Source organism: Sinocyclocheilus grahami, unplaced genomic scaffold, assembly GCF_001515645.1.
Source record: "Sinocyclocheilus grahami isolate Dianchi unplaced genomic scaffold, SAMN03320097.WGS_v1.1 scaffold1164.1, whole genome shotgun sequence".
Lineage (NCBI taxonomy): Eukaryota > Metazoa > Chordata > Actinopteri > Cypriniformes > Cyprinidae > Sinocyclocheilus > Sinocyclocheilus grahami.
In genome coordinates this window covers 132,061-147,701 of record NW_015506343.1, presented here as the reverse complement: position 1 = coordinate 147,701, position 15,641 = coordinate 132,061, and the positions used below count along the sequence as shown (strand labels likewise).

At 41.5% G+C, this 15,641-nt stretch overlaps 1 protein-coding gene across 1 annotated transcript; it reads left to right on the top strand.

Moving 5' to 3' along the window:
* Positions 1 to 8,549: 8,549 nt before the first annotated feature.
* Positions 8,550 to 13,531, top strand: LOC107567523 (tripartite motif-containing protein 16-like; the record flags this gene model as incomplete). Its single annotated transcript, XM_016253214.1, has 6 exons — positions 8,550 to 9,119; positions 9,457 to 9,552; positions 9,633 to 9,833; positions 11,819 to 12,024; positions 12,147 to 12,166; positions 13,050 to 13,531. Coding segments are annotated over exons 1-6 (1,575 nt in total), but the record flags the coding sequence as incomplete, so codon positions are not given.
* Between the last annotated feature and the right edge of the window lie 2,110 nt (positions 13,532 to 15,641).

Below are 15,641 nucleotides of genomic sequence, written 5' to 3'. Positions count from 1 at the left end.
GAATGTGAGCATTTGCCCACTCAAGTCGGTTACAACGACGAATTGCAGTCAGGTCGAGACCCCGATGAGGACGACGAGCAGGCAGATGAGCTTCCCTGAGATGGTTTGTGCAGAAACTCTTTGGTTATGCAAACCGATTGTTGCAGCAGCTGTCCGGGTGGCTGGTCTCAGACGATCTTGAAGGTGAAGATGCTGGATGTGGAGGTCCTGGGCTGGTGTGGTTACACGTGGTCTGCGGTTGTGAGGCCGGTTGGATGTACTGACAAATTCTCTGAAACGCCTTTGGAGACGGCTTATGGTAGAGAAATGAGGTGTGAGGTGGATGGATTATCTCGGAAAAGGAGAAGTGCTCACTAACACAGATTTAGACATATTTATGCAATATTTGAGAGAAATAGGCCTTTTGTGTACATAGAAAAAGTCTTAGATCTTTGAGTTCAGCTCATGAAAAATGGGGGCAAAAACAAAAGTGTTGTGTTTATAATTTTGTTCAGTATAATTACCTTTCAATTCAGATGATCACAGTCAATAAATGATTTTCAATAAATAATTTTCAATTTTAAATCAATAATTCACTTTATGGAGCTCCTGCTCTTATCAGTGTTTTGTGTTCTTTTGTCTTCCGGTGTCACGAGATGCTGTTTTTATTGTCATACATTTAATTATTGACTGTGAAATTACTTTTTACTTCTAGTTTACAGCTTGTTAATAATGTATTCTAATATAGATCAGTGGTTAAAATCTATAATTGACATAAAATTTCATGTTGTTAAAATTGTGTGAGTGTGTGTTCTTGTTTATGGTACATTGTGGAGACCAAATGTTCTCACACGGATAGTAAAACCTGACATTTTTGATACACGAAGGGGGAAAAAATGTATTAAAAATAGTAAATTATGTTTATCTGAAAGTGTAACAATGCAAACGGGTTTTCTGTAAGGGGTAGGTTTAGGGGTAGGATTGGGTTAGGGGATAGAAAATGGCGTTTGGTCAGTATAAAAAAATAGAAGTCTATGGAAAGTCCCCACAATTCACAGAACCATAATGTGTGTGTGTGTGTGTGTGTGTGTGTGAGACAGAGAGAAAGTGTGTGGACTGACCCAGGTGAGAGATGGTGTCCCTTTTGGGAAAACCAGCATATGCTGGTTTTTTCAACAGGGGTGTGTGTGTGTGTGTGAGACAGAGAGAAAGTGTGTGGACTGACCCAGGTGAGAGATGGTGTCCCTTTTGGGAAAACCAGCATATGCTGGTTTTTTCAACAGGGGTGTGTGTGTGTGTGTGTGTGTGTGTGTGAGACAGAGAGAAAGTGTGTGGACTGACCCAGGTGAGAGATGGTGTCCCTTTTGGGAAAACCAGCATATGCTGGTTAGGTATGTTTTGAAGCTGGGATGCTGGTTTGAGCTGGTCCTTTGCTGGTTTAAGCTGGTCCTTTGCTGGTTTATGCTGGTCATGTACTGGTCTTAAGCTGGTCGGATCAGTTTAGGACCAGCACATGACCAGCTAAGAACCAGCATAAACCAACAAAGGACCAGCTTATACCAGCTCAAACCAGCATCCCAGCTTCAAAACATACCTAACCAGCATATGCTGGTTTTTTCAACAGGGGTGTGTGTGTGTGTGTGTGTGAGAGAGAGAGAGAGTGTGTGTGTGTACCTACTTAACCATATTTTATTTGTTCCCAAAAGTGAGCAAAACCTGACAAAACCAGCACCTGAACCAGAACCAGAAAGAGCTTTATTGCCAAGTCTGCTTACACGTACCAAGACCTGCCACCACCAACACGAATCCCAATTCTAGAGGGAAAGCTCTATCTTTTGCATACAACAGGCAGCCAGGCAACAATTTATTTGTTTGCAAATGCACCAGACAACATTGCAGATACATTCACATCTGCAGCGGTGCTCATGCCCATCATGTATGCCTTGTCATGAAGTCAGCCAATAAAAAAAATTTAAATAAATTACTTGTCAACTCCTGTGAATATTTCTCGCCTATCTATCGAACTATCTTACCACCAGGACACCAAATTCACTAAATATCTGCTGTCCGGTCCCGAACTCTGTTTTTAACAGGTGTGGAATGCCTGCTCTCTCAAAACATTATCTGTAATAATCTCCAATCTGTTCTTCCCAGTTTTTCGTATTAGCCCCAATGGAGTGGCTACTAGGAAATTCTCGTAAGAAACTCCTTATAATCGACCTGTCAGCTCCGCATAATTCCTTGTTCCCAAGTATAAACAGCTTGATTCCTCTTGACAAATTTTATCTCAAATACCATGATATTGATCATGCGATCTATATGTTAAAAATCGTGGGTCATGGCGCTTGGATGGCAAAAGTCGACATTACCTCAGCTTTCAAAGTGATGCCTATCCATCCGGATTCATGGTACTTATTTGGGGTATGCTGGCACGGGAAATTCTATTTCGCTGTACACTTAACTTTTGGATGCAAAATCAGCCCCAAGATTTTTGACTTGCCATCAGAAGCCGTTTATTGGATTTTGTCGAACAATTACGCAATTCCTCACCTCATTCACTTGCTCGATGACTTTCTAATCATCTCACCTCCCGACGCCATCCAAACTGTGAATATCCTTACAGATAAAAAAAAACATTCTGAGCTCGGAATTCCTATCACCCAAGAAAAAAACACAGGTCCTGCCACATCCATTGAATTCCTAGGCATTAATTTAGAATCAGTCAAATTGCAGGCTTCTCTGCCCAAGGAAAAAAAATCGATAGAGTGATCTTCGTAGAATCTACCCTTTTAGACAACTCAAGTTGTTCAAAACGCGAACTCCTATCCCTGCTCGACTACTTAAACTTTGCCATGCACATTGTGCCTCAAGGCTGCCCTTTAATTTCACATCTCCTCCCCCTCGCATCCTCTGTATACGCGCAGGAGGATCAAATTTCCAAAGACGTGCCACAATGAACTCTTATCAAGGATAATTTTCCTGAAACAGGGGAGCAGATCATCTTTTTTCTATAACAGTCTCGTATCTTTTCCTGTTGATATCCAACTATTCACAGCCCTGCCCTCCTGGCTTCAGGATTTTTTATCAAGGAGTCTGGTTCACGTCCCCATGGCCTCCCCAGCTTCAAGACACACCACAGTCCTCAGTGCTGTTCGAGATTTACCCTCTTGTCGCAGCAGCCTTACTGTGGGGGAAAGAATGGACTGCTAACAGTATTTTAGTGCATTGTGAGAATTAAGCAACAGTTCAGTGCATTAATAAAGGCCATTCTCATTGACACACTCTGATGCCACTTTTAAGACATCACATCTGGATCTCAGTGTGCGACCAATTTATCATAATTGCCAAACAAGTCAAAAAATGTTGGTCAAAGGTCAAAAAAATCAAATAGCTGACTCTCTTTCTCATTTTCTGTTTCAGAAATTCAGGCCGCTGGCTCCGGAGGTGGACTAATTCCCAACTCCAGTACCTTACTATTCAGAACGAATATTTCCATAACCCACCCAGTAAAACCCCTTCTCGACACATCACCATCCTCTAAGCAGTTTCTCCCAGAACCCTCCAATCTAATGTGACAGCATGGAGGTGTTTTAAAGCATTTCACCTTTCATATAATCGGCTGTCTCCCGAATTTTCTCTCATTTCAATCTCCTCATTCATCTCCTACCTCAACAGCGTTAAGGGCCTTGAAGTCGGGTTCATCAACGGTTACCTGAGCGGCATCCAATTTTTGATCAGTGATTTTTGGCACTCCCTCCACTTGTCATGCCCTTGGAATGCCCCTTTGTTCTGTGTCTTGTGTTTTGCTCCCTATGTGCTCCCCATGACCCAGTTTCTTCCGTGTTTTATTATGTTCATTGCAGGTATGTCTTGTCTAGTTCCCCTCGTTTAGTTCTGGATATAAAGTGTGTTCTGACCCTTGTTTCCTGTCCGGTGTCTGAAGTCAATTCCCTGTGCTATCTGTGTGTTCCTTCCCTGAGTATTTATTGGGATAAATAAAGATTGCTCCTTGCGATCTACTCTGTCGTCTTTGCGCTCCTCGTTCCCCCTCAGTAGGCACATCGTGACAGAACACCGGACCGATAAACAGTAAGCGGCGCCCCTTCTCCCCATGTATTAGTTTCCGTTTTTAAAAAAAAAGAGTTTTGTTTTCCATTTTTTCCCCTCGCGATCATGGAAACTGCTGCGAGATTCGCCGCCTTGGCCAGCAGGGATCTTCCCTTTGTGGAGTTCGCTCGGGAATTCTGCGGGCTCGCCGTTAAGACAGAGTTGGATGACGCCACACTGAATTCTCTGTTCTCTGTTACCATTGCCCCGTGGACCTCCCAGACACCACTGGACCGAGCTGGAGGGAAGGTATCCTCCGGTGTCTGGAGAGTGTCCGACCCCGATTCAGAACCAGCTATGCATCAAGCTAGCCGGCCGCTCAGCAGTCAAGCCCACCGGCCGCTCCTCTGTCAAGCCCACCGGCTGCTCCTCCGTCAAGCCCCCCAGCTGCTCAGCAGCCAAGCTTGCCGGCCGCTGCACTCTCAAGCCCGCCAGCCGCTCAGAAGCCAAGCCCACTGGCTGTTTCATTGTCAAGCCCGCCAGCCGGTTCACTCCCAATCCCTCCTTCTCCTTCACCTCTGCTCATAAAAGGGGCTGCAGTCCCTGAGTCCGTTCAAGTGTCGGCTCCAGCCCCTGAGTCCGCTCCAGTGTTGGCTCCAACCCCTGAGTCCACTCCAGTGTGTGCTCCAGTTCATGAGTTAAGCCCAGAGAGGGCTTCTGTTCCCACGTCCAGCCCAGGGAGGGCTCCCGTTCCCACATCCAGCCCAGAGAGGGCTCCTGTTCCCAAGTCAAGCCCAGGGAGGGCCGCTGCTCCTACATCAGGCCTCAGAACCCAAAATTTCCCCAATAAATTTTTTTTGGGGGGGGGGGCTATAGGGCTCCGGCCGTAGAGGCCGGGCCGAGTGCCGAGGCCAAGGCCACAGAGGCAGCTCCGCCATGGCCCCCTGAGTTCCCTGCTCCGCCATGGCCCCCTGAACTGCCTGCTCCACCATGGTTCCCTGGTGAGTATTGAACTCCTGTTGGATGCTGTGAGAGCCCCCTGGTCAAGCAACCTTGCCTTTTTCCTTCCAACTACAAGGCTTTCCCATCTGATGCCGTGAGTATTAAACCTTTACACTATTTATTACATGTAAGTGTGAACTCTTGAAATCAGTGATGCTGTTCACACTGGATGTGGCGCGATACGATATGGCAAATCATAGACAGACTTTAGCTGTTGTGGTGTAACATGTAAATTGTCGCATCCGGTGAAGACACGGTGTCAGACTCCAGCGGCAGAGGGGCCACGCATCACCACCCAAGCGCGGAACGAGGAACAAGGAACAAGGAGACATGAAAAAATCTACAGAGATCGTCTGAACACCAAACGCCAGCACGAGAAGAACTTTGTTTCCTCTGGTGATCCAGGAAAGTGGATAACGCTAGCTGCACTGCTAAACGGGATATTCTTCAAGAACGGAGTGTTTACAGCGGAAAGCCACAATGGTAAGCCTTTTGGATTACAACTCCTGAAATATGTGGCGAGAGTTCTGAGGAAGTTCCCGGCGATACAATCATATCCTGAGAATCTAACACCGACTCTAATAGCTGACTGGATCCGCGAACAGCTGCGCTACCTGCGGGAAACCGTTCTGCCCTCTCTGCGCACACGAGCGACTCACGGCCGGCGGAACGAAAAGGTGAGCAGGAACAAACTCGCATATCTGTGGCAGCATAGAAGATCTAAAGCGATCCAAGTCATCTTAAACAACAGCGAATATCCCGATCCTCCTCCCTGTCCTAGTGACATCGCAGCTATACAAACTTATTACGATAATAAATGCCTAAATCAGAGGCGTAATGAGGATCGTTCTTTCCCACCCTGGTATCTGAACGTGCTGCCGCTGAAGCCAACTATTTTCCCTGAAACAACGCATTTCACATATAAGGAGGTAGAGACCGTGTTAAATAATCTCCCTAATAACAAAGCAAGTGGTAAAGATGGTGTGACATATGAGACCTTTAAAACCATGCAGTCATGTCGGCTAGCAAAGTACTGTGCTTTGTCCTCTATCATAGGCAGCCGTCATATATGGCGGAGACGCTGTTATTTATACCCATAACAACTGAGTGATATGCTTAATATTGTGAAGACTTGTTGCACGCCATTGGTCTATGATTTTATACATGTATCTAACTGCATCTATAATATTTACGTCCTTGTAAGTTATTTCTCTTAAGTGGACTTAAATAAATTGTTAAAATGTGAAAGTGTGTGTGTGTGTGTGTGTGTGAGAGAGAGTGAGTGTGTGTGTGTGTGTGTGTGTGTGTGTGCGTGAGCGCGCATCGGGGGGAACTCCGCTGTGCATGATGCAGAGAGCGCGACCATAACGTAGAGACTGAAATGACATGCCGTTGTGTAAAGATAAATAACATAAGGCTATTTAGTTTGCTTAATGAAAGAACAAGGTATAAACATGTTCTATAAGAAAGGTAACTTTGAATTACTTCTGTTGTGATCTGGCGCTATAGAGAAAATATAATTAAATAAAATGATCATGACTTTCAAGGGGGGCGGGGGGTGCCGTGGGGGGGCAGGCCGCCCCCCTAAAATAATGGCAGGGGAAACACTGAACCATTTACCATAAGTTCCCGCCACCTCAGCACGAGCTGACCGATAAATCTAACACACCAAGAGAGGCGGGACTTAAGGCAGAACAGCCAATCATCAGCCGGTCACACTCAAAGCCGGTGTCATGTTTGAGAGGGAGGGGGAGAGGAGGCAGCCGCAGCGAGCGCAGACACAGAGCGGCCAGAGAAACGGAGGAGCGACTGTAGTAAGGCGTTTGTGCAAAACTGCGGAAAAACTGCAGAAAAAGTGCGGGTGTTGAACCCTCTCACCGGGAAAAGTGTGGGTGTTAAAACACCCACATCCCCCACGGGTGCGACGCCCCTGTCCGGGTAGCTGGTAAGTTCGGCGAGGGCCAGAAGCAGTATAGTATGGTCCTCGAGCGAGCGATCCCCCTGCTCCAGCAGGAGGAGGAGGAATTCGGGGCGAAGGAGGGGATCCATAGAAACACAACAGAAACAAAACACTGAGGGAAAAAACACGGAAACAAAAACGGAGGGTAGACACACAAAGATTACTGATTTAGGTCAGTTCTTCTGTCACGAACTGTGCTGGGAGGAGCATGGAACGAGGAGACATGGAGTAGATAAACAGTCACAACATCCAATGAGTAGAACCGACAAAGGAAGACTGAACAAACTTAAACTTAAATACAAGGGATAATGACTAAACACAGGTGTCAGGAATTATAATCAAACTAAACGAGGACAGGAACAAGACCAAATAAGGAAAAACAGGAACAGAAACAGGGGCAAAACATGACACCAAACAGTCCAGAATCCTGACACCTCCAGTGTTGGTAAGGTTACTTTGGAAATGTAATAGATTACATATTACAAGTTACCCTATAAGTAGTGTAACTATTTCAATTGCTCTATTGAAGTAATGTAAATGATTACATTTGATTACTTTTTGATTACTTTTATCAGTGAGTAAAACAATGGTAATGTGTGTGAATAGAGTATTAGTGTAAGCGAGATTAGCGGCAACCACGCTGGCGATGCTAGCGGGCTATATGCTAATAGCGGACTCGGAAGTCAAAAATAGAACTAGTGCTAACAAAGCGCTCTGATTGTTTTTGTTGTAGAATACGATAGGGGATATATTCACACGTTATAAAACTGAAAAAGGATGGTGTATAAAATTGATTTTAAGATAAAAATTAGACGACAAAGAATTAACTTGACGGAGCTCAAACTCAAACCACACGGCAGCAACAAACAGGAAGTGACATCTTCCTGACGTCTACAAATTTGTAATGTTTTCAGTTGTTAATCGTTTTCAAACATTTAAACCAGGCAGGGCTAACCTTACAGTAGTACTCAAAACTGATTACTGTCAGACTTTAAAAAGCCTTCATCACTTGAATGAAGATTATAATTTTATTTAAAGCAAAGCCACCACAAAATCCGACTTTAGCACCTCTATTTACTTTGAGATCATTTTGAGGTTAAATACAGATTTAATATCAACAAGAAATAGTTGAATAGCTAAGATACTGTTTTTGAAATCAAATCTTAGCATAGCTATGACAGAAAACACTGATATCTAACAATGCCTTGAAAAAAGTAGTTAATCTTAAAACAAAGCATATACTGTACATCAACGCAAACAGGAAATAAACCAGTTATTGAATAAACGTGTCTTATTCTGTCTCCCTAAACACCTGAAACATTGGTGTCTCATATTGTAGAGCAATGTATTTACAAATATTTTTCTCAGTAACTGTAACTAATTACAATTACATTTATTTTGTAATTAAATTACGTAATTCTGTTACATGTAACTAATTACTCCCCAACACTGCGTACCTCAAACACAGAACCAGGAAACAGGAAACACTGAGTTCAGGCAAAGAGAAACTGAAGTGTGGTTGAGCTGTTGTGTGTTTGTGTCTCTGTATTCAAGCAGTAACATGGCAAGATCCAGAGTTTTTCAGGATGAGTTCATGTGTGCAGTATGTCAGCATCTCCTGAAGGATCCAGTGACCATTCCCTGTGGACACAGTTACTGTGAGAGCTGTATTACAGGCTGCTGGGATCAGGAGGATCAGATGAGAGTCTACAGCTGCCCTCAGTGCAGACAGACCTTCAGTTCAAGACCTGCTTTAGCTACAAACACCATGCCGGCTGAACTGGTGGAGAAACTGAAGAAGAGGAAACGTGCTGCTGACTGTGACGCTGGAGCTGGAGATGTGCAGTGTGATGTCTGTACTGGAAAAAAATACAAAGCCGTCAAGTCCTGTCTGATGTGTCTGAACTCTTACTGTCAGAATCACCTTGAGCAACATGAGAATTGGTTTAAAGGCAAGAGACACAGTTTGACTGATGCCACTGGACGACTGCAGGAGATGATCTGCCAGAAACATGAGAAGCTTCTTGAGGTTTTCTGTCGCACTGACCAGAAATGTATATGTGTGTTATGTATGGATGAACATAAAAACCACGACACTGTATCAGCTGCAGCACAGAAGACAGAGAAACAGGTATTTAAAACTAGATATCAAGTTAATTCTCAATGTAGTGATCCAATAGTCTGTTTATTTTCGGTGTAGAGCTGCAGCTTAATTACACAGAAACATTGTCAGTGTGAAGCTCTACGTACGTTTCAGTTTCACTTTTATGATACTTATGCTTGCAATGTTAACAAGCCTTAACATCATATCTTAACTTTATAATGTGTGTTTGATGATTGTAACCGATCATCATTTCTGGAGTTTGAACCTACAGCCATTGGTTATCAGTTCCACTTTTCTTGTATTCATTGATGATTTAGTTCCAGTTGTTTTCTGTGAGATTCACTATGATCCATTTGTCCTGCAGAAGCAGCTGAAGGAGACGCAGAAGACGTTCCAGCAGAGAATCCAGCAGAGAGAGAAAGATCTTCAGCAGCTGAGAGAGGCTGTGGAGTCTCAGAAGGTGAGTCTGGAGAAGAAGAGAAGTTTGTCTCAGTCTCAGTTCACACTCACTGAAGCCTGAATCACTGTGTGTCCTAACAGCGCTCTGCACAGACAGCAGTGGAGGAAAGTGAGAGGATCTTAACTAAACTGATACGGCTAATCAGAGATCAGCAAAATGTTGCAGTGAGTCGAGCTGAAGGACGACTGGAGCGACTGGAGCAGGAGATCAATGATCTGAGGAGGAGAGACGCTGAGCTGGAGCAGCTGGAGCACACACAGGATCACATCCAGTTCCTGCAGGTAACACAGATCTAGAAGAACAGGATCATAGTGGACTTGAGCAGGTCCTGCTGTGACAGAGACTCACAGAGAAACATTTCATGAGTGTCTTATTATATAATCATCAGTCAGACTCTCATCTGATCATCTTCTTTTGAAAGCAGTGGTGGACAGTATGAAGTAGTTTTACTTCGTTACTGTACTTAAGTCAATTTTTCAAGTATCTGTACTTTACTGGAGTAGTTTTATTTTTAGTAACTTTTACTTTTACTTCACTACATTCCAAAACATAAGATTGTACTTTTTACTTCACTACATTTCATAAAACTTATCGTTACACATTATAATATATCACGTACTCCGAGACACAGAAGCAGTGTCTGATTCATGAACGAACTGATTATTTTCAATGAACGTTAAAATCGTTAAATCAGTTCGCAAATCGCACCAAACGATTCATTCACGAATTGGAATGATCCGATTGCAGCTGTTCTCGAGTCGACAACTCACTGATTCAAATGAACCGTTTAGTGCGAGTCTCCAGTGAACTGAACTCACAAATAAGAACCGGGAGATCTTGTGAGCGTGCGCGCGTCTGATGCTGCTAAAAATAAGTTACTAATGTCGAATAAGATTAATTATTGCAACTGAAAATCATATTTAGGTCAAAGCTGACAGATGTTTGTGAACTAAATCTGCTGTAAAGGGTGATCTGTTTAAGCACACTGAAATGCTTGAATGCAGACACATTAACATCAGAGTCTCTATGTTTTAGGTAAAAAAACATTAAAATAACACAGATTAAATAAAATAACTCATGCATATTCATCTTCCCCGCTGCTGTAAAGTTAGCAGTTTTACTAAAATACTATGCATTTATCCCTATGTGACGTTTGTTTTTAAATTGTTCGTCAGCACACATAGCCTAAGTTACTATGTATCTGGATCAACTAGCCGAGTAGACAAATATAAATGTTTATTCATAACCATGCTGAAAATAAGTCAATGTTAGCTGATGCTAACTGTCTAGCTAACGAGCTTGCTGGTGCTAAATTTAGGTAATATTTTAAAAATAGTCCAAATATTTTTATTCAACCACCTAGATAGATTACATCTGAGGGAAAAAGAAATGATGTGATGTTCAGAACATGGTAACTACAGTAATTATCAAAGTGGGAAGTGATGCCCTCTGGGGGCATTTGGCCAGTGGTGTATTTACTCCACAGACAAGGTTTGAGAAGAAAATAAAATCATTATGAAAATGTAATTATATTTTCCTTATTATATTCATTATTTCCTTATTGGTTATTTTGGGAAAATCCCAGGTATTTTGAGCAGTAGGATTATAAAAAAATATATGCTAATATGCAATTAAATTATAAAAGTAGCCTATATAAAACTGCAAAATAAATTCATCTATCCGTACTTTTTACTTAAGTACATAAAACATCAAGTACTTTTGTACTTTCACTCGAGTAAAATTGAAAACTGAGTACTTTTACTGGAGTAATATTTTCTTATACGGATCTGTACTTTTACTCAAGTACTTGATTTGTATACTTCATCCACCACTGTTTGTAAGAGACGCAATGGCTTTCAGCTCTGGAAATCTCTTAGGATTAATTTCTCTGAGCTCTTTCTTCTAGAAGATACATTTAGCTGTCAAACACCACTAGCCCCACCAACAGTGGCAATTTTTGCTTCTGATTTATTATGTTTCAGTGAAATCAGTGAACTTGATAGTACTGATTCTGAGCAAGGTTCATCAAAATTAGATCAGGTGATCCTCAAACCTTATAATATAGTGTAAGTGCCCAATACTAGAATCTGTAGCTCTAATGTGATGTAATGAATATGAGAAGAATGAAGCTGATGCTGTGAAAGTGCTGGATTGAGGTGAGCTACTAAAGATCAGTCGAGTCAACAAGAGCCGCACAAATCTGATGTTCCTGCAGGTTATTGGGTGAAGTGTGGAGCTGATGAGTTTTGATTTCTGTTTTCTGTAGAGTTTCCAGTCTCTCTCAGCACCTCCTGAATCTACAGACGTAAATGACGATCTCTTCAGTTCTCTCTTCTCTTTTGATGCTCTGAGAGAATCTGTCCATCAGCTGAGAGACAAACTGGAGGATTTCTGCAAAGAGGAGCTCAAGAAGATATCAGACAGAGGTAAAATCCTGGAGATTCATCTGCTCTCAGAAACCAGTCCATCATCATCTCATATCATGGAGAACATCATATTAGAAATGTCTTAGGAATGGATGCAAGATCATGAGAATCACACTGTTCATGTCTGTTGATTTCCACAGTCACATTCACCAACATTGTTCCCAGGACCAGGAACGACTTCCTACGATGTAAGTCAGTAAGAAAACAAGCAGAAAAACTCATTAGGCGCGTTTCATTACAGATTTGCGCAAAACTTTGGCGATATTTTATAAATGTCGATAAAAAAGTATTGCGAAATGACGGCGTTTCCATTAACCAATGTTATGCGACTAAAACGTAACCTTTTGCCTCTCGCGATAAGTCATGGCAACAGATTTTGGTGGGATTTTGGCTATATTTATTCAAAGGAGGCTTATGCGTGTATCTTTACAGAAGCAGCACAGAGAGCCGCTTCAGAAACGTGCGTGGGGCGGCTGGAATAAACACAAGCATTGACTAGAGTGGACGCAATCAGCTTCAGTGGCCATATCAGAGCCACACTGCACCGCAGACGTGTGCAGTGTAAATTGTCTAAGCATTAAGTGAGAGCGGCCAAGTATGAAGTGTTTCTTGGAGGTTATAGTACATTGAAGAATGATCATATTACTTTTTACATACACCATGTGACCTGTAAATGCGAAGAAAAAAAAACGTTTCCATTGCAGTTTTGCGAATTATTCCTTTTTTACATTGCCTGAAAAACCACCTCATGCGAGCATAAAAACTTTTTTGCAATATATGGGCATTTTTGCGAATTTGACGCTTTTCCATTAGGCGTATTTTCAATTCGCAATTTCAATTTGCGCAATTTGAAGGGTAATGGAAACGCACCTATTGAGTGTGTTCATGTTCTTCCTGTAGAAGGTGAAAGAAGAGTTTTATAATTGATGATGTAAATGATGATGTAAATGATGATTTGCACAGCATATCTGGTCATCTGTACTGAGACACTGATGATACACTGAACATGAAGAGTTCAGTTACATGAAACGATTCATAAATCCTGATTCTGATGTGTTTTATCTCCATCAGATTCCCATCAGCTCACTCTGGATCTGAACACAGCACATAGATACCTCCGTCTGTCTGAGAACAACAGAGTGATTGCTGTCTCTTCCAGAGATCAGTCGTATCCTGATCATCCAGACAGATTTGATGTGTATCGTCAGGTGTTGTGTAGAGAGAGTGTGTGTGGATGCTATTACTGGGAGCTGGAGTGGAGTGGAAATAATGGTGTGCGTATATCAGTGTCATATAAGAGCATCAGCAGGATGGGATCAGGTGTCGAGTGTAGGTTTGGATATAATGATCAGTCCTGGAGTTTGCACTGCTCTCCCTCCAGTTACTCATTCAGGCACAATAACATAGAGACTGTTCTCCCTGTGACACCCATCTGCAGTAGAATAGGAGTGTTTGTGGATCACAGTGCAGGAACCCTGTCCTTCTACAGCGTCTCTGACACAATGAGCCTCATCCACACAGTCCAGACCACATTCACTCAGCCGCTCTATCCTGGGTTTAATATTTATAAAGGATCATCAGTGAAACTCATCTGTGTTGATGAATCAGAATAGACTGATGAGATATTCTACCTATAATACTTTGAGCTGCATGACAAATCAGTAACAGTGAGATGTTATTGAGAGTCTCTTCTTTTCCCTTCATGACATTAATACTGCAGCTAAACTTCTGTCAGTGAAATAACATGTCTGAATAAATGTGTGTAATAAATTCTCAAATGGACATTAAGATCAGTGTGTGTGTGTGAGTCCTGCTGAGTGACCATGTCTTTCTGTGCTTTTCTCAACCTCTGTTTGAGTTGATTTATATGCACAACACACTGAATATGCATATAAGCCAAGTCAGAAAGTCAGCTTTATTTATAAAGCGCTTTGTACAATATAGATACAATCAGGGTGTGAATTACAGGGGGGTTTGGGGGGGGGTGTCTGATCCCGACCCCCCTAAAGAAGGCTTGATCCCCCCTGATGGACGTCAAAACTAGATGTAGGGGGGGGTAGATAGAAAGATGGCTAGCCTACGCGTAATATGGAGATTTACTTGTAAATATTAACACGCATAATATGGAGATATACTTGTAAATATTAATATGCATTTCTATAGCCCTGGCTGATTTTAAATTATAATTTTGGCAGCCCCTGAAATGGGTCGTATTGACATTACCTGAGCGGTTGAAGAATACGCTACAGCGCTCATTCAAAGACGTGCATTTATTGCTTGGACAGAGCAAGAACACCTAAAATGCATGTGTAGATTCAGTCAAGTGATAAAGTTTACCCTCTTCAAATGAATGCTGTTGAACTGAATTTACGGAGCAAACTATTTGCTAAAATAACCATTAACAGTAATACAGCGGTTCTGTCAGATGCGCGTGAAAGCTGCATGTGTTTCTATAACGAAGACTGTGTTATCTTTCAGAATCATCATTGGCAGATAGAAATACAAAAATAGGTTACATACGTTTTTTACGTAAAAATGAAGATAAGGTAAAGGTGTGAATAATTACATTTTAGATACATTTTCAGTAATTTCACTAATGAAAATAAAGCCCTAGGAGAACTGTTGTGCATCTTTGATCAACACACAGCAGTGTTTCATTAATGAATCCACGTTTTTAAACGAATCGAGTGAATCAATGATTCAGTGAACCATTCATAAAGGCAGTCACTTGCTTCGTTTCTGAATGAATCAGCCGTTTGAACGAATCGATTGAATGAATTATTGAATGACTCACTGACTTAAGACAGGTATTTGCCACCACCTCCTGGCGTGTTTAATTGTAAATAGAGTATTGTTTGTTTTTTAAATAATTTAATATTTCACAATTTATTTGTATTTTTATATGTTGAATTAAAATATTTCTATCTAAAGCTACTTATATTTCAGCTACTTTTCTGTAATGTCTATTCAGGTCATCAGTAAATGAGTGTGGCATTTAAATGGTAGTGTTTCCCAAATTAAACAAAAGAGCTGTTAGTTTCGAATGGTGTGTGGTTTTTCAAAAAGTTTGTTTTACAATATCAAACTTAGTTTAAAGCATGTAATGTGCTTATAGTTTTGCAGACTTAGTCTAAAGCTTAGGTGTATGAGTGAATGGTTCCACTAAGTGGGCCTCAAATATCACTTTTAGTGTCTAAGCAATAAAAAAACTGTATTACTATCATAATTACCTTTCAATTCAAATGTTCACTATCAATAAATAATTTTCATTATTCACCTTATGGAGCTCCGGCCCTTTCCAGTGTTTTGAGTTCTTGTGTCTTTCGGTGTCACGAGTCACTGTTTTTATTGTCACACATTTAATAATTAACTGTGGAATTTGTTTTCATTTTTAGGTTACAGCATGTTAATTATGTATTCTATTATAGAACAAAGATGTTTATCTGAACGTGTAATAATGAAAACAGGTTTTCTGTAAGGGGTAGGTTTAGGGTTAGGGTTGGGTTAGGATCGAAAATGGCATTTGGTGTGTGTATATATATATATATATATATATATATATATATATATATATATATATATATATATATATATATATATATATATATGAATGAGTGTGTGTGTGTTTGTGTTTGTGTTTGTGTGTGTGTGTTTGTGTGCATA